The sequence below is a fragment of the Dendrobates tinctorius genome, unplaced genomic scaffold (genome assembly GCF_039654945.1).
Source record: "Dendrobates tinctorius isolate UK_male_01 unplaced genomic scaffold, ASM3965494v1 ptg000265l, whole genome shotgun sequence".
NCBI classification, from domain to species: domain Eukaryota; kingdom Metazoa; phylum Chordata; class Amphibia; order Anura; family Dendrobatidae; genus Dendrobates; species Dendrobates tinctorius.
This window is the reverse complement of record NW_027361932.1, coordinates 14,825,090-14,846,078: the sequence shown is the minus strand read 5'-3', so window position 1 is coordinate 14,846,078 and position 20,989 is coordinate 14,825,090. Positions and strand designations below refer to the sequence as shown.

The 20,989-nt window shown below is 46.0% G+C and overlaps 1 protein-coding gene across 2 annotated transcripts in view; it reads right to left on the bottom strand.

The window, feature by feature from the left end:
- The window catches only part of DGCR2 (DiGeorge syndrome critical region gene 2), a 118,395-nt gene that overhangs the window by 43,856 nt on the left and 53,550 nt on the right, over nucleotides 1–20,989 (bottom strand). For both annotated transcript variants that reach the window (XM_073559151.1, XM_073559152.1), the window contains 2 exons: nucleotides 14,405–14,530; nucleotides 6,644–6,863 (listed from right to left, as the gene is read on the bottom strand). In XM_073559151.1, the coding sequence (XP_073415252.1) occupies nucleotides 6,644–6,863; nucleotides 14,405–14,530 (346 nt within the window). The remainder of the gene's footprint in view (nucleotides 1–6,643; nucleotides 6,864–14,404; nucleotides 14,531–20,989) is intronic.

Genomic DNA, 20,989 nt, shown 5'->3' with positions numbered 1-20,989 from the left:
CCTTGCTTTAGTCGATTGCGGCTTAAAAAGTCTGCCGTGATGTTGTCTTTTCCTTTTATATGCAATGCTGTTAAAGATAGGAAGTATTGTTCTGCTAGATGGAACAACCGCTCTGCTACAACCATCAGGGGTCTGGAACGAGTCCCGCCTTGGTGATTGATGTATGCCACGGTGACCTGATTGTCGGAGAACACTCGCACGTGATGGCCCTGTAGGTACACAAGGAGCTTTTTAGCCGCCTGTTCTACTGCCGTCAATTCTTTTAGGTTAGATGACATTCCTAATTAATGATGTTGCCATTGGTCCTGGACTAAAATTTCACCCATATAAGCTCCCCAACCGTAAGGACTAGCATCCGTGGTGACTATGCGGGTTACGTTATACTCCCAGGGCACCCCTTTTGATAAGTTATCCTTGTCTAACCACCACTCTAGGGACTCCCTTGTGTTACGGGATAAGGTTAGCTGACCCTCCAAGTAACCTCCAAGGACTTTTTGATGTAATAAGACCTCGCTCTGTAGTTTCCTTGCATGAAACTGGGCCCACTGGACTGCCGGGATACAGGCCGAAAGAGAGCCTAGAAGGGACATGGCTTTTCTGAGGGACATGGTGGGGTTATTGGAGGCGTTCAGGATCTGATAATGGAGGCGAACAAGCTTGTCCGGAGGCAGACGGCATTCCTGTTTTTCAGAATCCAGGGTTAGGCCCAAAAATTGTTGGACTTTCATTGGTTGCAACCGGGACTTTTTGACGTTCAGCAACCATCCTAACCGTTCTAGGGCAGACATTGCCTTTTGTAGCTGTTGTAAACAATGGTTCGCCGTTTTACCTACAATAAGAAAATCGTCCAGGTAGGGGATCACCAGAATGTTCGATTCACGTAGATGGGCCATGACCTCCGCTATCACCTTAGTAAACACTCGGGGAGCGACTGCCACTCCAAAAGGGAGGGCCGCATATTGGAAATGTCGAATTGACCCATCCAACTGAACCGCCACTCTGAGGAACTGCTGATGGCCTGCATGGATGGGTATATGGTAGTATGCGCCTTTTAAATCTAACACCACCATGAAGCAGTTTTGGAACAGCAATTTTATTGCAGATTTAATCGTTTCCATCTTAAAGGGACGTATGACCAAAAACTTGTTGAGGGCCTTAAGGTTAATTATTGTCCTAAAGGAGCTGTCCGGTTTGCGGACCAGGAAAAGAGGGGAGTAGAATCCCTTCCCCCATTCTTCCTCTGGAACCTCTATCAGGACTTTCTTAGCGCACAGGTTATGAACCTCGGCTTCCAGGGCAGCTTGTTCTGCCGCAGACGACCTGAGTGGGGTGATTTTAAATTGATCAAGGGGAACCCTAGAAAACTCTAGTCGTAGTCCCACGGCTATTATCCCCAATATCCAGCTGCTATTGGAGATCAGAGACCAGGATGGGTAGAAGGCAGCTAGTCTCCCTCCTACTGGGGCAACTAGTCATTGGGGCGGCTTTTTCGTATCCCGAGCTGGACCTTCCTGGCGCCCTCCCCCAAACATGAATCCTGTACCTTTCCTTTTTTTATCATCCCATCTGCCCTGATCTCTGGACGGCCTTCTCCGGAAAAACCCTTTCCTGGCAAAGGGACGTCTGTAAGAGGGGTTCGGGAGACTGGGAAATTTCTTTTTGTCATCTCCAGCTTTCTCCAACAATTCGTCTAAGACGGGGCCGAATAGGTACTCCCCCTCGCAGGGAATGGAACAGAGACGGGACCGGGCTTGAATATCTCCTGGCCAGCATTTTAACCAGAGCGCTCTTCGCGCTGCATTAGACAGACCTGCGGCTTTAGCCGCCATTCTTGCAGAATCTGCAGAAGCATCGGCTAAAAACGCTGCGGCATTCTGAATGATGGGCAAATTTTTCCGAATAGATGATCTTGAAGCTCCATCTCTTAGCTCGGAATCTAGCTGATCTAGCCAGACCATCATAGATCTGGCTGTACAGGTGGCAGCTACCGCTGGTCTTAACGCGCCTGCTGACATTTCCCATGTCCCTTTAAGGAAAGAATCCGCTTTTTTATCTAACGGATCTTTCAGGGAGGCCATATCGTCAAATGGTATGGCGGATTTTTTAGATGCTTTGGCTACTGCTGCATCTAGTTTCGGGGCTTTATCCCATCTGTTTACTACCGGGTTATCGAAGGGGTATCTCCGCTTAAAGGCTGGTGGCATGGAGCCCCTTTTCTCCGGTCTCTTCCATTCTCTATCAATTAGGCTCTGAACCTTTTCGTTCAATGGAAAAGCTTTACGTTTTTTGGGGTCCAAACCCCCGAACATTATGTCCTGTGCTGAGAGTTCCCGTTTTTTGTCCGCTACCCCCATGGTGGACCGTATAGCTTTCACTAATTTGTCCATCTGGTCTAAGGGGAAGCAGAACCGGCTAGAGTCTTCATCCGAGGAAGACGACGAGGAGGCCGAGGAGTCCGAGGAATTGTCACCCTTCCCAGGGGCGACTGAGGCCTCCGAGCCTGAACCACTAGCCTCTCTTCTCCTAGAAGGTTCTCTTTGAGGTAAAGCTTTGATTTCTGCCCTGATCATGTCTCTCAGGTTTGAAGTGAAGTCAGGTGTCTCTTCCGCTACCTGCATAAACGGGGGAGAGTATAAGGGCCTGACAATCTACCCCTGGACTCCCTGTCCTTAATAACTCCTACCGTCTGCCGTATGCATGGCTGGCATAACTTTTTAGGGTGGCCATCTGGTAGGGGGAACTACAGAGGGCACGTTCCCTGTGTTTCTGTTTTCCCGTAACCTTCTTCCCCTGAAAAAAAAACATAAGGGAACACTGCATCAGGGTACATTCACGGAGATCTCTTACCCATGCAGATGAGGCAGGTACCGGATCACGGAGGGAGGCAGGGGGGTCCTTTCTGGAGGAACTTTCGCGGCTCTGGTCGCTAGTTCGTCTCTATTTCTTCTGCTGGCCACTTGCCTGTTTCTGCGGGTGCTCCTGCGCCTCGTCCTGCTGGACTAAGGGGGCTTCCGACGTATCCATTGCTGGGGCCTTCAGAAGCACCCCAGCGGCGTCCCCATCTGCCTTATATGGCCTCCTGTCCGGGTCAGCAGGCATCCTGCCCTAGCACCACCCACCCGGCTTTTGCGTTCCCTCCCCCATGCTCCGGCCCCCCTTGCCTTCGCCGGGTCGCCGCGCGACCCCCGGACCGGCATGCACCCGCGGCGCGCATCGGAGGCCGCCGGCACCCGACTTCCGGTATCGGCGCTATCGCTCCGCCCCTTCCGCCGCGTCACTTCCGCCGCTCACAGAGCCCTGCGGGAGCGCGCGCGAAGGAGCCGAGCAGCCCTGCCCGGAGTGCCAGCACCCCCCGCGCCCACCGCCATGAGCCCGGCCATGGGACAGCACCGACCTGGAGGACCGGGCCTGGGGAAGCGCACCGGGGCATACATACCAGGTGCTGACTTTGGAGACGGCATCCACCGGACCCCTGCTCCACCTGAATCGTCCACTGCCGTGGTGACCTACCCGGCCCCACCGTGGCGCTTCCAGGGACCCCGCACTGACCGAGGTAGGAGACCCCCTCGCTACCTGGGTCGGTCAGCCGGCCTGGGTATTCAATGATGATTCCATGACGGACGTATCTGTAGAGAGTCCTGTCCTCTAGGAACAGGAAACCAACTGATGCGTGAGAGAGGTGCCACCCTTTTTGTATCTGTAGGTTTCCTGTTCCTAAAGGCCGCATCCCCTCTCTCAGGTGGTGCTGTCATGGATGACCGAATAAATATAAATTATTGGGAAAAAAACTAAATCATTGTAACATGTGTGATGGGTCTCAAAACAGGGGGAGATAAAAAGGCCTGGTTGGGATGGGCACCATGCTTCCTACAAACCCAGTATCTTTTGAGTGGTAGGGACAGGGCAAGGAAAACTGCACTCTGCAAGTCTCCGGACATCCTCAGACTCGAAGGCTTCTTCCTGTGCCATGAACTCAAATAGGAGATTTTCAGCAATTATGTCCTGGAACTGGAGGAAAGTGAATAGTCCTTGGGATTTTTTGTACAGTATGAAACTGTTATAGGCAGCAATCTGGATGAGGTAGATTCCTATTTTTTTGTACCAGGCCCTGGTCTTCCGCTTCACAGGGTATGGTTGCAGAACCTGGTCTGACAGGTCAACGACGCCCATGAATTTGTTGTAATCTGCAACGCAGATTGGTTTCTGTTTGTTCCTGGTGGCGCACCATCACAGTGGTGTCCGAATGCAGTGTAGTTAGCATGTAGACGTCCTTCCTGTCATTCCACGTCACTGCAAGAAGTTGGTCACTTGCGAGTGAGATTGGCACCCCTTTCTCCAAACGTCTGGACATCAACTGTGACGGAAAGCCACTCGGTTTTTCCTGACTGTCCCACAGGCCCCTGTATTTGCAGCATGGAGGGATTTGTATAGGGGGATGCTCATGTAGTAATTGTCTGGGCAGATGTGGTACCCTTGAGGTAGAAAGGGTGCCATTTAGTGATGAGCGAGGATACTCGTTACTCGGGTGTCCGTGTATTTTTGGCGTTCTCAGAGATGTTGTTTATGTCGACGCAGCTGCATGATTTGAGGCTGCTACACAGCCTGAATACATGTGGGGATTGCCTGTTTGTTAGGGAATGCCCACATGTATTCAAGCTGTCTAGCAGCTGCAAATCATGCAGCTGTGTCGACAAAAACTAAATCTCAGAGCACGCCAAAATACTTGGAGGACACCCGAGCAACGAGTACACTCACTCATCACTAGTGCCATTAGCTCTCAGACAATTTTTGCCTGGGATGCCAATTGTCTGGGGGCAGTTTGGGGTGCTGATTTGGCGGTCGCTGCCTTCATAGATTAGGAAGGTGGATGTGCTCTCGTATGTTTTATACAGTTTGACGCCGTATTTGGCTCGCTTGGAGGGGATAAATTGCAAAATGACAGACGGCCTTTGAAAATTATCAACGACTCTTCGACTGCCACATTTTTCTTAGATGTATAGGAATAAACATATGAATGTGGTAGGAAGGAAATTAGGGGTCTCAATTTGTTTAGTCTATCATAGATGGGGTAAATTCTTGGAAATTATTACTTAAGTGGAGGAATCTCATTAGGACTTCATAAAGGGCTTGGGTCATGACAGCTGCAAATACAGGGGTGCGGTGGACAGACTTTCTTGCCCAGAACGAGTGGAGTGTGGGTTTTTTTTTTTTTACCAATCCCATGTTCAGGATAAGGCCCCCCAAAAATTCTATTTCGGGGACATTTGTGGGGATCCAGGAATGGGAATGAAAGGCAGTGACTTTTTGGGAGTTATATTGTCTGGCATATAAATTTGTTTGGCGAGCAATCAATTGTGGGACTTCTGGGCTAACGAAAATTTTGAAAAAAAATCAAAGGGGGAAAAATTGGTGTCATTTAATTTTATTACAGGGAATGCAGAAAAAGGGGGAATTTGAGGATAGAATTAACTCTCCTCATGCCACAGTGGTGGTGGTGGTGGTGGGGGGTGCAGTATTCAGTCCTGCCTCTGAAGCTTCAGCAGTGACGACCGACTCCGCTACCATTGGGCTGTCGGATCCCGTGGAGGAAGAGTAGTCATCACTCACTGAAAATTGCTCTACTTCAGAGGCAGATTCCGTTTCACTACCAGAGCAAATCAGGGTGTACGCTTGCTCAGCGCTAAATGTTTTGCGGGCCATTTCTTTATTTGCCTGCCTAACAAAAAACTAACCCCAATCTAACACGGGTATTTTGCTTTACTGCCTAAGTCTAGCCCTAACCAGCCTAAGCCTAGCCCTATCCAGCCTAAGCCTATCCAGAATAGCCTTAAAGAGCTTAAGCCTAACCAGTCTAAACCTAACCAGCCTAATCCCAACTACAAAAATATTAAATAAATTATAAAAATATTTTTTTTTTTTATAATCCTCTGACAACGGGGACGACGCAGAACGGGGTTGGGTAATCGGAGGTTTAGGGGGGGTTGCAGAAGTAGAAATGATTTTTTGTCACTTTTTAGTTTCTGACAGGGCAATACTTGAACAGAGTGCATCTCTCTTCTCTCCAGAACAACTACAAGGAGAGAATAGAGAGACACAGTCAAAGTGCTGCCATATTTACAAATATTGGGGTTTTTTGATCACTGTGATGGAATCTATCACAGTAATCAAAAGCCAGCAGCCAATGACAAAATTCTCCTTGACTGCCAAGTGCAGAAAGATCTTGGCGGGCGCACTGCGCATGCTCCTGTCATTTTCTTTCTGCAGGAAAGAGAAGGGGGGGCGAGGGACAGAGAGATCACTGATCCAGTACATAAGGTACCATGGGGGGCTTGGGGGACTCAATTCTCTCTTCACTGATATGTCAAATCAGCTGTGCTGAGGAATAAGTACCCTTAACTGCCGCCGTTAAAAGGTATATATCGGCAGTCGTTAAGGTTGCAGTGATATCAATTGGGGTTGCAGCCATGTTTATCAAACTATGTACCAAGCCTGTGGCCTGAAATGGCAAATTCATACAGGGAATTATCTGAGGTATCTATTCAGCTTAAAAACCATCACATTGAAAAAAAATTCACAAAACATACTTGCCAGACCAATCAGAAAAGCATTCCATTAATGTTTACATAAAAATCATATATCTCACCTTCTCTGGTCTTTTCTTAAATATGGTCTTTCTTCCATTTCCCATTCTTGAGCCAAAATAAACTTTAGTTCGGAGTCTGTGGTAAATGTAGCTAGAGAGGCATTCACCTTCTGACAGGTCTGAACAGCATCCCAGTAGTTCTCACCGGAGGAATACACCTTGTAGCAGCTTGCTGTGCCATCGTAGTGATGCCACCCTGATGGGCATTTCCCTAGGAAACATAAAAGGAGGATGGGGGTACACACCCCCACAAAGTGAACATCTTTTATACATTTTACATATTAACATTTTTTTTTTTCTTTATTCAACAGAAAACACAATCTGAAAGAGTAACTCTACTTAAGGTTTATCCTATAGGCTTCATTAATGTATTTATTTCCATCTATTTTAATATGCATTCCTAGTTTGTTTTATTAATTAATGGGAATGTATCAACATTTTTTTTACCAAATAAACAATCACTAATAGATGTTTTCTTCTAATTGGTGATTTTTTTTTAGTACATTTTCTGTGCAGGATTATAGGAACAGCTATGTTGCTCAGTCTTGTGTTAACAAGCTTCTGAGTAATGTCCACGTGGCTACTGTAAAGAAATAAGACATAGTAGACCAATGGAAGTGATCACCGATATACAAATGAGGCTGCATATCTAAAACCTCTGTCACTCCAGCTCTATTGTCAATCCAGCGTCGCGTCCTCCTCTTGACTGATGAATTCTATGCCTATAGTCACACACGATAGAGGCTGTCCGTCAAGCACGATGAAGGACGATGAGTAGGGAATAGAGCTGGAGTGACAGAGGCTTCAGCTCTACAGACTCATCTACACATCAATTAAAATACTGATTTCTTTTTAACGAAGGAATGGACTGGCCATGTAAAGGTATTGCTGGACTTCTCTTTGAAAGAGCTACATGTGCACGTACGGTAAATATTTGGGAGGTGAAATCCTGATGACAGATTCATTTTAACAAGAGATCAATATAATTGTATAATTTTGTATTTTTTTGGATTGCACAGTATTTAACCCTTTTACCCCCCAAGGTGGTTTTGCACATTAACCCCTTAAGCCCCAAGGGTGGTTTGCACGTTCATGACCGGGCCAATTTTTACAATTCTGACCACTGTCCCTTTATGAGGTTATAACTCAAACGCTTCCATGGATCCCGGTGATTCTGACATTGTTTTCTCGTGACATATTGTACTTCATGTTAGTGGTAAAATTTCATTCATATAACTTGCGTTTATTTGTGAAAAAAAGGAAATTTGGCAAAAATTTTGAAAATTTTGCAATTTTCCAAATTTGAATTTTTATGCCCTTAAATCACAGAGATATGGCGCACAAAAAACTTAATAAATAACATTTCCCAAATGTTTACTTTACATCAGCACAATTTTGGAACCAAAATTTTTTTTGTTACGAAGTTATAAGGGTTAAAAATTGACCAGCAATTTCTCATTTTTGCAACACCATTTTATTTGTACGGACCACATCACATTTGAAGCCACTTTGAGGGGTCTATATGATAGAATGGTGTCACTTTTGGGTATTTTCTAAAAACTGCACCCCTTAAGGTGCTCAAAACCACATTCAAGAAGTTTATTAACCCTTTAGGTGCGTCACAGGAATTTTTTGAATATTTAAAAAAAAAAATGAACATTTAACTGTTTTCACAAAAAAAATACTTCAGGTTCAATTTTTTTATTTTACCAAGGGTAACAGGAGAAATTGGACTGCAAAAGTTATTGTGCAATTTGTCCTGAGTACGCTGATACCTGATATGTGGGGGGGAACCACTGTTTCGGCGCATGGCAGACCTCAGAAGGGAAGGAGCGCCGTTTGACTTTTTCAATGCAAAATTGGCTGGCATTCAGATTGGACGCCTTGTCGCGTTTGGAGAGCCCCTGATGTACCTAAACAGTAGAAACCCCCACAAATGACCCCATTTTGGAAACTAGACCCCCCCAAGGAACTTATCTAGATATGTGGTGAGAACTTTGAACCCACAAGGGCTTCACAGAAGTTTATAATGTACAGCGGTACAATTAAAAAATCATATTTTTTCCACAACAATGATCTTTTCACCCCCAATTTTTAATTTTCCAAGGGTAACAGGACCCTAAAAGTTATTGTGCAATTTGACCTGAGTACACTGATACCCCATATGTGGGTGTAAATGACTATTTGGGCGCATGGCAGAGCTCGGAAGGGAAGAAGCGCCATTTGACGTTTTTGGCTGGAATTGAGATCGGACACCATGTCGCGATTGGAAAACCCCTGATGTACCAAAACAGTGGAAACCCCCCACAAATGACACCATTTAGGAAACTAGACCCCCCCCCCCCCCAAGGAACTTATCTAGATGTGTGGTGAGCACTTTGAACCCCCCAGTGCTTCACAGAAGTTTATAACGCCCGGGCGTGAAAATAAAAAAAATCGTATTTTTTCCACAAACATGATCTTTTAGTCACCAATTTTTTTTTATTTTCCCAAGGGTACAAGGAGAAATTGGATCCGAAAAGTTATTGTCCAATTTGTCCCGAGTACGCAGATACCTCATATGTGGGAGAAAACAACTGTATGGGCAAACGTCGGGGCTCGGAAGGGAGGTAGTGACGTTTTGGAATGCAGACTTTGATGGAATGGTCTGCGGGTGTCATGTTGCTTTTGGAGAGCCCCTGATGTACCAAAACAGTGGAAACCCCCCACAAGTGACCCCATTTTGGAAAGTAGACCCCCCCATGGAACTTATCTAGATGTGTGGTGAGCACTTTGAACCCCCAAGTGCTTCAGAAGTTTATAACGCCTGGGCGTGAAAATAAAAAAAATCATTTTTTTCCACAAAAATGATATTTTTGCCCCCAATTTTTTATTTTCCTAAGGGTAACAGGAGAAATTGGACCCCAAAAGTTGTTTTGCAATTTTTCCTGAGTATGCAGATACCCTATATGTGGGGGTAAAACACTGTTTGGGCGCATGGCAGAGCTTGGAAGGGAAGGAGCACCATTTGACTTCTTCAACGCAGAATTGGCTGGAAATGAGATCAGACCCCATGTTGCATTTGAAAAGCCCCTGATGTGCCCAAACAGTGGAAACCCCCCAATTAGAACTCCAACCCTAACCCCAACACACCCCTAACCCAAATCTCAGCCCTAACGGGAAAATGGAATACATTTTTTTTATTATTTTTCCCTAACTAAGGGGGTGATAACAGGGGGTTTGATTTACTATTTATGGCGGTTTTTATGTTTGGCAGCTGCCATGCGCTAAAAGACGCTTTTTATTGTAAAAATAGTTTTTGCATCACCACATATTGAGAGCTATAATTTTTCCGTATTTTGACCCACCGAGTCATGTGAGGTCTTATTCTTTGCGGGACGAGTTGACGTTTTTATTGGTATCATGTTCGGGCACGTGACATTTTTTGATCGCTTTTTATTCCGATTTTTGGGACGCAGAATGAACAAAAACCAGCGTTTCATGAATTTCTTTTGGGGGGGTGCGTTTACACCGTTCCGCGTGCGGTAAAATTGATAAAGCGGTTTTATTCTTCGGGTCAGTACGGTTACAGCGATACCTCATTTAGGTCTTTTTTTTATGTTTTGGCGGTTTTATGCAATGAAAACTATTTTATATAAAAAATAATTATTTTTGCATCGCTTTATTCTGCGAGCTATAACTTTTTTTTTGCGGATGACGCTGTATGGCGGCTCGTTTTTTGCGGGACAAGCTTACGCTTTCAGCGGTACCATGGATATTTATATGCGTCTTTTTGATCGCGCGCCATTGCACTTTTTGTTCGGTGGTATGATAAAAAATAAAAAACGAAGCAAAAAATGATTTAAGGGGTTCGCTAAAGGGGTTAACTAATGAGACTTTTATAGGGCGGGTCGTTACGGACGCGACGATACCAAATATGTGTACTTTTATTGTTTTTGGGTTTTTTTATTTTCAAAAAATGAATTTATTTTTTTTAATTATTTTTACACTTTTTTTTTTTTTTTTTTTAAACTTTATTACATTGTCCCCGGTGGGACATCACTGTCCTGTGACAGATCGCTGATCTGTCACATCACAGATCACTGTGACAGATCAGCGATCTGTCACAGGCACTGCTGCAAACTTCCTCATGCCTGCGCTTTGCAGGCAGTGAGGAAGTCAGCTCCCTACAGGCCACCGAAGGTCCCCGTCGCCATCTTGGATCCGGGGGCCTGTAGGGAAAGAGCCCCCTGCAGCAGCGCTGCACATTGCGCTGCCGTGGGGGGCTCAGGGAAGCACGGAGGGAGCCCCTCCCTGCCGATGCTTCCCTTTAACCCCCGGTACACCGCGATCATGTTTGATCACGGTGTACAAGGGGTTAACGTGTCGGGGGCAGTCCGTGACCACCCCTGACACATTGTGTCGGGTGTCAGCTGTGATAATCAGCTGACACCTGGCCGCGATCAGCGGCGCTCACCACGTGAGCGCCGCTGATCGCTATGACGTACTATCCCATCCCTGGGAATTAAGTCCCAGGGCACATGGACGGGATAGTACGTCTCATGGCAGAAAGGGGTTAATGACCGGGCAAATTTTTACAATTCTGACCAGAGTCACTTTATGAGGCAATTACTCTGGAACGCTTCAACTGAACCCACTGATTCTGAGATTCCTTTTTCCAACAAAATTTACAAAAACATTTTTTTTTTCGGACCACCCCACATTTCAACTGACTTTGAGGGGTCTATATGATATTTTTTAAAAAGACTGCAACCCTCAAGGTGCTCAAAACCACATTCAAGAAGTTTATTAACCCTTCATGTACTTCACAGGAATTTTTGAAATGTGGAAAAAATAAATGAACATTTAACTTTTCACAAAAATTTACTTCAAATCCAATTTTTTTTTATTTTGACAAAAAATGGGCCCCAAAAATTGTTGTGTAATTTCTCCTGAGCAGGCAGATACCCCATATGATGGAAAAAAAACACTGTTTGGGCAAACGGCAGAACTCAGAAGCGAAGGCGTGCCATTTGATTGACATTTTGAATGCAAACTTTGCTGGAACAATTGGCGGACGGCATGTTTGGAGAGCCCCTGATGTGCATAAATAGTGAAAATCCCCCACAAATGACATTTTGGAAACTAAACCCCCTCAGGGAACTGATCTATATGTGTGGTGAGCATACTGAACCCTCAAGGTGCTTCACAGAAGTTTATAACGTTGAGCTGTGAAGAAGAGCCATTTTGCTATTCCTGAGCCTTTGTACTACCAGTAACGTGGAATCCCCTTATATTTCCTCTAACAGATCTTAATGCGGAGTTGCTTTTTTTTGTGGACTGATTAAAGCTTTTATTGGGAACATTTTACATAACATTTAGGATCACATTCATCCAGCGATGTACGCTGAGCACTTACTTTAGGGTTTCCATCTAAATCTACGAGTAAAGAAATTCAGATGAAACCCCCGAGGGACCTATTCACTTTAATGAGACAGCAGAGTTACTCTGGACTTTGTCTGCCCTCTGTCCTTTTCACAAGTGCACAAAAACGTGGACAACAATACTTTTATGCAATCCTAAAAAGACAGACACCACCAGATCACAGGTCCTATGGCCTCCACAGTGCCTCTGTCTGCCTCATTATAGGGAATCTTCTGCTGGGGGTTTAGAGATTTACACGGAAACCACGATATAAGCGCTCAGCGCAGAGTGCAGGATAATTGTGAGCGAAGCCTTGCTGTGATCTTTGAGATGCAGAATGAAAAAATCAACAGCAGGAGAAGAATTGGTTTTATTTATTTTTACACTGCTTCTCGTGTGGTATAAGTGATTAGGTGACTTTAAAGGGAATCTGTCACCCTATTTTTCACCTATCAGCTGCCGGCACCAACATCAGGGCTTATCTACAGTAATGCTGTAGATAAGCCCCCAATGTAACCTGAAAGATAAGAAAAATGAGTTATATTATACTCACCCAGGAGGGGTCCTGGTCCTGTTTTGGTCTGATGGGTGTCGCGGTCCGGCGCCTCCCATCTTCTAATGGTGACATCTTCTTGGCTGCCTATCGTGGCTCCTGCGCAGGCGCACTGCTCTGCCCTGTTGAGGGCAGAGCAGAGTCCTGGAGTGCGCAGTCGCCGGGAGAGGTCCGCGACACCCATCGGAACAAAACCGGACCAGGATCACCCCTGGGTGAGTATAACTACTAATTTTTCTTCTCTTTCAGGTAACATCGCGGGCTTATCTACAGCATTACAGAATGCTGTAGATAAGCCCCTGATGTCGGTGCCGGGGAAAAATAGGGTGACAGATTCCCTTTAATCTTCGGGTCGGTGCAATTACAGCGATGAAAGATTTATATCAGGTTTTTATGTTTGGCTACTGTCACACACTTAAAAAACTCAATTGCAAAACAAAATTTTTGCATCACCATATTTTAAGAGCTATAATTTTCCATATTTTGACCCAGTCATGTGGGGGCTTGTATTTTGCGGGACAAGTTGACGTTTTTATTGGTACCATTTTCACACACGAGACATTTTTTGATTGCTTTCTATACTGATTTTTGGGAGGCAAAATGAACAAAAAAAAAACAGCAATTCATGATGTTTTTTTTTGGGGGGGGGGTAGGGCGGGGGGTTGTGTCGGTCCGCATGTGGTAAAATTGATAAGGCAGTTTTATTCTTTGGGTCAGTTTTGATTAAAGCAATACCACAGCTATATTTTTTTATGCTTTGGCGCTTTACACAAAAACTTTTATAGAAAAAAATTATTTTTGCATCTCTTTATTCTGAGAGTTGTAACTTTTCTAATTTTCCCGCTGATGGAGCTGCATGAAAGCTTGTTTTTTGTGAGACAAGATGACGTTTTCTGTGGTACCATGTTTATTTATATTCGTCTTTTTGATCGCGTTTGATTCAACTTTGTGTTCGGCGGTATAATGATAAAAGCATTGTTTTTTGCCTTGTTTATTTTATGTTGTTCAATAAAGGGGCCAACTAGTGGGACAGTTTCATAGGTCCGGTCTTTTTGTACGTGTCGACACCAAATATGTGTACTGTTATTGTTTATATGTTTTTCATTCAAATATTTATTTATGGGTAACATATACACACACACATACATATATATATATATATATATATATATATATATATATATACACATACATATATATATATACATACATACATACACACACACATATATATGTTTTTGCTTTAAATATTTTTACAATTATTTAAAAAAAAATTCTTCATTTTGTCCCACTATGGGATTTATTTTTTGCAGGCTGATTCACTTGTATAGCATGGGGATGCAGTAGCATCCCTATGCTATGCAAACTGTCAGCGGTGCACTGAGACAAATTTGCTGATAATGTTCTGAGCATGATCAGCAACTTTACTTGGTCAGGTGACCCGGATGTTGTCATGACGACATCGGGTCACCATTGCAACAATGAGACCCTGCGATGACATCACGGGGTCTCCGATCCAAGGGCAGAGGGGCGGTCTTCCCTCTGACTGCTCCCAAAAGTACCGTGTTTGCGCACAATTGCCTGGACGTTTCCATCCGTTCGAGGCCAGTAAGGCCCAGGTCACAGGGACGTATGGATACGTCCAAGGTAGTAGGAAAGTAGGAAAGGGATTAAAACATAAAAATAATTGCTAATCTCTAACATTCGCATTTGTCATAAATCTTCTTCCTGGATACAAGATGAAAATAGAGTACTATTATATCAAAAGGAAATTTAATGGATGAAAAATAAAAACACAAACTTACTACTAAACCGCACAGGCTGGGCCAAGTTAACCGTTTGGAATCGAGTCCCTTCTCCAGTCCGGACACGACCATGTCGTGTTTCCACGCTCTCTTTTCCATGAAACCCTCTTTGGTCTCCTCCCAGTCCTTAAATAAAAGAATACATACAATTTAAAAAAATGGTGAAATTCAAGACAAATCACACCTCCCTCGTAAGGGCCCACTGCCGCAATTGTACAGGATCCATGATAGATCACATTGTCACTTATTATGAGCCATGTGACAAGTATTATACCAGCCCTTTTCTAATGGGCAGAACAGCATAAAAATTACACTTCTGTCAAAAATATACGGAAACCCAATCTAAAAAAAGAAAAAAAAACCCTAACAAAGCAATGAAAAGCGCCTTAGTGCATCGCATCAGTTTGTTTTATATAAAGCAGTAACAGTTAATGGGGATTCTCAAGTTTAGACGTTTGGATAGGGGATAATTTACCAAATGGTGGGAATCCCCACAGTCTAGTGATCCAGGGCAAGCAGTGCTTGATCATGCACACCTCCGCTCATTTCATTCTTATGGGAGTGCCAAAGACCAACCAGAATTTGCGCTTGGCTTTCTCCAGTGCTCCCATAAGAATAAATGGAGCAGTAGTGGGCATGATCTACCACTGCCCCATTCACATGAGGCCTTGTTCTTGGTAACGTTTGGGGCCCAGAGCTCGGAAGTTATTCCCCATCACATGTATAGAGGAAAACTTCTAAATTGAGACAATCCTTTTAATTAGCCACATAAAATAACACTCTACTAAAATTTCCCTCACTAAAAATCTGCGTGAAACAAGGTTCCTAAACTATTCTGACATACATGTCCATATGGCTGGCAGACACAGGTGCAAGCTGCAGAGAGGCAGGTGTGGTACTGGATTTAGCCCACAAAAATGTGTTGTGCAGAGTGACTCTAATGCCACTTGTGCTGGGTGCAGTATCAGACAAGCCATATGCCCCTATTTCAGGAGCAGTAAAACATCACTACCCTCACAACACTGTTCTGGAATTTGTTTCCGGTCTAACAGATACTGCTCGTCATCTTCAACAGCTTGTTAACACCAAAGATCCTGTAGTCAGGCTGAAATAATTTGGATGCAATTCTGTCACTTGCAATATAGCTGTATAGTAAGCAGCGTCTACAAAGGACGTCAATTTTATGTGCATTTTCTAAATCAATAAAAAATAACCTATACATAACGGCGGTTTTACATTTTTACGCTTTCAACTTTTGTAGTTGAGTTGTAGTTAAGAATACGATTCATTCATCATACAAAATAAATGTACAGACAAATGAGAAAAAGTGGGGTAATATGTAAAAGTAAAAAAAAAAAAAAAAATGCAGCTCCATAGTGGTCTTTTTCTTTTTATGACATTTATTGCATTTTTTGCAAACAAAAAAATAAGACATTTCACCCATTCTTCAGATATTAATACTTTTCTTTTGCTTTAAGCTTGTTGCCCAGGAGACCGACCACCTTCCAGAAGCTGGATGGGATTAGGATGTAACCACGTGCTCCAGTGAACCTGGTTGACAAAACAGTGCTTACAAACTCAATGGTAAACAGCTTGTAAGTAGAGATGAGGGAACCCGAACTGAAAATTTGGGGTTTGTACCGGACACCTAGTGTCCATTGCTAAACATGGACTTCACCCGGAAGTCCGTTGTACTGTTCGGGCTTGGATGCCAAATAAAGAGGGATTTTTTGGGTTCTTACCGTAAAATCTCTTTCTTGGAGCCTTCATTGGGGGACACAGATTACCATGGGTGTATGCTGCTGCTGCTGCTAGGAGGCTGACACTATGCAAAAAAAGGAAAATTAGCTCCTCCACGGCAGTATACACTCTCCGACAGGCACAAAGTACCTCAGTTGGTGAGAAAGCAGGAGGCGAAGCAACCGAAAAACTCTTAACGTATGTACCAACCCAACATGGGACTCGGGAGACCCATCACGGTACAACTTAAACAGGGAGGGTGCTGTGTCCCCCAATGAAGGCTCCAAGAAAGATTTTACGGTAAGAACCCAAAAAATCCCTCTTTCTTTATCGCTTCATTGGGGGACACAGATTACCATGGGACGTTTCAAAGCAGTCCCGAGGGTTGGGAACAGCAATAAATGAACGAGAAGGAAGGACTTGGGCAGGCCGATGTGCTACCGCCGCCTGCAGAACCTACCTACCAAAAGCTGCATGAGATGAGGCCTGGGTATGAACCCTGTAGAACCTCGCATACGTGTGCAAACACGACCAGGTCACGGCCCTGCAAAGTTGTACAGCCGAAGCCTGGTGTCGATCAGCCCAAGAAGCCCCTACAGCCTGGGTGGAGTGGGCTCTCACTCCCGGAGGGGGCAGTTTCTCCTGAAGGCGGTAAGCTTCCAGAATGGTAGAACGAATCCAGCAAGCGATTGTGGATTTGGATGCCAGAAGCCCTTTCTGGCGACCTTCAGAGATGACAAGCAGGGAATCGGATTGACGAAGAGAAGCGGTCCTGGCAAGATAGACACGCAAGGCTCTCACTACATCCAGATTGTGGAGCGACTTTTCCAGAGGGTGAGCAGGCGCAGGGCAAAAAGAGGGAAGGATGATATCCTCATTAATGTGGAACGGGGATAACACTTTTGGAAGGAAGGAGGGAACTGGCCTGAGAACGACCTTATCCTGATAGAGGATTAGGTACGGGGAACGACAGGATAAGGCTGCCAGCTCAAAAACTCTCCTAATGGAAGTGATGGCGATCAGGAAAGTTACCTTCCATGAGAGAAGGGAAAGAGGAATGTCCTGGATAGGCTCGAATGGCGCCTTTTGGAGAGCGCCAAGAACAAGATTGAGATCTCATGGATCTATTGGAGAATGATGAGGAGGAGCCACGTGGGCGACCCCCTGGAGAAAGGTCTTAATTTGTGGTAAGGGAGCCAGATCCCTATGGAAGAGAATCGACAGAGCCGAGACCTGGCCTTTGAGGGTACTGAGGGAAAGGCCCGCATCTAAGCCGGACTGGAGGAAGCCAAGTATGGATGGAATGGAGAACGACAATGGAAAAACCTCGTTATCGCCGCACCAACGGAAAAAAGCCGTCCAGTACCTATGGTAAATGCAGGAGGAGGCTGGTTTTCTAGCTCTGATCATGGTCTGAATGACCTGGTTGGAAAAACCTGATTCTCTCAGAATCGCAGCCTCAACGACCATGCCGTTAAACTCAGAGGCTGAGAATTCTGGTGGTAAAGGGGGCCTTGAGAGAGAAGATGTGGACAGTCTGGAAGCCTCCAGGGGACATCCATGAGCCTGTTCACCAGCTCCGCGTACCAAGGACATCTTGGCCAGTCTGGAGCCACCAGAATTACTGGGATTCCTTCTGATTTTATTTTCTTGACCACCTTTGGGATCAGGGCAAGAGGGAGAAACAGGTAAGGACATTGGAACTGGGACCACGGAATTACCAGGGCGTCGCAACCGACGGCTAGAGGGTCCCTGGACCTGGCTACGAAGCGAGGAACTTTGTTATTCATCCGAGATGCCATGAGATCGACGTCCGGGGTGCCCCAACGCTGGCATATCTGATTGAAGACTGCGGGGTGAAGGGATCATTCGCCTGACGCTAGGCCCTGGCGACTTAGGAAGTCGGCTACCCAATTTTCTACTCCTGGAATGTGAACGGCGGAGATCGCCGGAACATAACGCTCTGCCTAACGCAGAATCTTTGACACTTCTGTCATTACCTGCCTGCTGTGAGTACCGCCCTGGTGGTTTATGTACGCCACGGCCGTGGCGTTGTCCGATTGATTGCGAACTGGTTTGCCTACAAGGAGAGGCTGCCAGCAGAGGAGGGCAAGGAAGATCGCTCTTATTTCCAGAAGGTTGATGGGCAGAAGAGTCTCCTGGGCGTTCCAGCGCCCTTGGGCCGTTTTCCGATGGAAAACCGCCCCCCATCCTAGAAGGCTGGCATCGGTGGTGATGACTTGCCACTGAGGCGGAAGAAAGGACCTTCCCTGTAGAACTGACGTCAGTATTGTCCACCAAGTCAGAGATTGCCTTACTCTGAGAGGAAGGAGTATGGGACGGTCCAGAGAAACGGAGATCTTGTCCCAGGCTGAAAGGAGGGACAGCTGGAGCGGACGAGTGTGAAGTTGTGCATAAGGCACTGCCTCCATGGAAACTATCATCTTCCCCAGGACCCTCATGCAGGACCGAAGGGGAATGGGCCTCAACCGTTTTAGGGATCGGATACCCTTGCAAAGGGCTGAGAATTTGTCCCTCGGAAGAAACACCCAGGCTAGACTCGTGTCGAATTCCATGCCCAAAAAGGTCAGACGCTGAGTAGGGTGCGGGATGGACTTCTCTTTGTTGACTATCCAACCAAGGCGGTGAGAGTGTCCAGAGTTATCTGTAGACTTTGAAGACAGTCTTGGCGGGACGACCCCTTGATCAAGAGATCGTCCAGATAAGAGATAATGAGAATCCCCCTGGAGCGAAGAATTGCCATGACTGTTGCCATCACCTTCGTAAAGACATGGGGAGCGGAGGCTAGGCCGAAGGGGAGGGCCGTGAACTGCTAGTGATTTTCCTGAATCGCAAAGCGGAGATATCTCAGATGTTGCACACAAACAGGGATGTGAAGATAGGCATACTGTATGTCCACAGAGCAAAGGAACTCTCCGGGTTCCATCAAGGCTATCACTGAGCACAGGGACTCCATCTTGAAGTGGAGGATCCTCACGTGGCGATTGAGCAACTTGAGGTCCAAGATTGGGCAAAGGGAATCGTCTTTTTTCGGGACTACGAAAAGATTCGAGTAAAACCCTGAAAACCGTTCGTTTGAAGGAACGGCAACGACAACTCCGGCGGAAAGAAGGGAGGAGATGGCCCGAAGGAACCCTGGAGTCTGGGACTGCTGTCTTGGAGGTCGAGACAGGAAAAAAACGTCTCTTTGGGGGGAGGGGGGGGGGGAATAGAAAATTCGATTTTGTATCCAGATCTGATGATTTCCCTGACCCAAGCGTCGTCGACAACAGACAGCCACACGTCTATGAAAGAAGAAAGTCTGCCTCCCACCCTGGAAAAACTTCCAGGTGGGGGTGACCCGTCACTTGGAGGAAAATCTACCAGAGCGGGATCCTGACCACCTGGAGGGTTGGCCTCTTAATTTCCAGTGGGGAGCGGGTTTATAAGATGGTTTTCTCTGCTCCCTGGAGGTAGAGGGCCGGTCCTGCTGAGCTGATCCTTCTGCGGCAGAGAAGGGGCAAAAGGACCTAAACAGCCGAGAAGCTTTTCTGTTGAAGAAGCGTTTAGGCCGAGACTGGGGAAGGGAAGTACTTTTACCTCCAGTGGCATCAGAAATTATCTGATCCAGTTTGGCGCCAAAGAGCCTAGAACCGTGAAATGCTAGGTTGGTGAGCGACTTTTTAGAGGTAGTGTCCGCACTCCATGCCTTTAACCAAAGGATACGGCGTATGGCTACTATGTTGCTGTTAGCTCTTGCTGCGCACCCCGCTGCATCTAAGGAGGCGGCCAAGAGGTATTTACCCGCATGATTAATCTGATCTGCTAAATCTTCCAACTCTTCTTGAGAAGCTGACGCTAAGATGTCTTTGCGAAGCATTTTTGCCCAAGCTGAAATGACTTTCGCCACCCAGGAGGAGGCGAAAATAGGGCAGAGAGAGGCGCCGGATGCCTCAAAAATCAATTTAGCCAGTGATTCTGCCTGTCTGTTGGATCTTTAAGAGATGCCCCGTCCGGAAGAGACAGAACCGTCTTAGAGGAAAGACGGGAAACTGGTGGATCCACTTCGGGAGCTTTTGTCCATTTTGTGAGAAGGTCCGCATCAAAAGGATATAGGACGTCTAAATACCTGCAGCCTGAAAAACGTTTCTCCGGGTGTTCCCAGGGTTTGGTTAAAGTCGTCTCAAACTCTTTGTGATTAGGAAAGGTTCGGGAGGCAGGTTTCGCTCGTTTGAAGGGGACAGAGCAGTCCTGGAGGGGCGCCTTGTCTTCCTTTATTTTGAGCGTATGAAAAATAGCCGATATGAGACTATCATGTCCTGTGTTTTAGACATGTCTGCCTCTGAGTCAGATCCTGATTGGGAATCATCGTCTGACCTCAAGTCGTCTTCTGAGGAAGGAGAAGAGGAAAGACGCCTGGGTGGAGCGGGAGGACTTTGCGAGCTGGAAGAAGAGCCAGACAGAACCCGCTTCCTAGAAATCCTACCCGTTCTGTCCCTCTGGAGGTCGCGGTCAGGTGCAGACGACTCACCGTGAGAGGCGGTCGGCGCACAGGTGGCTGGAGATAGCTGAGGTAATCGTTCCAAGACCTGGACCAGGGACTGAGACACTTTAGTCAGGTCAGAGACCGACTGAGACATTGCAACGGCCCACTCTAGAGGAGGAGGATTGCTCTCATCCCGGGACTCGGGGTGGTCCAGTGGGACAGACATAGTGGAAGGTCTGCAGGACAGGCAGAAGGGAGACGACTGACCTGACGCCCACTTCTTTTTACAGCGCGCGCAGGCGTAGTGAGTAACGGAGGGTCTAGGATAAATAGCCCTTGCAGGGTTGGGCATATGTACA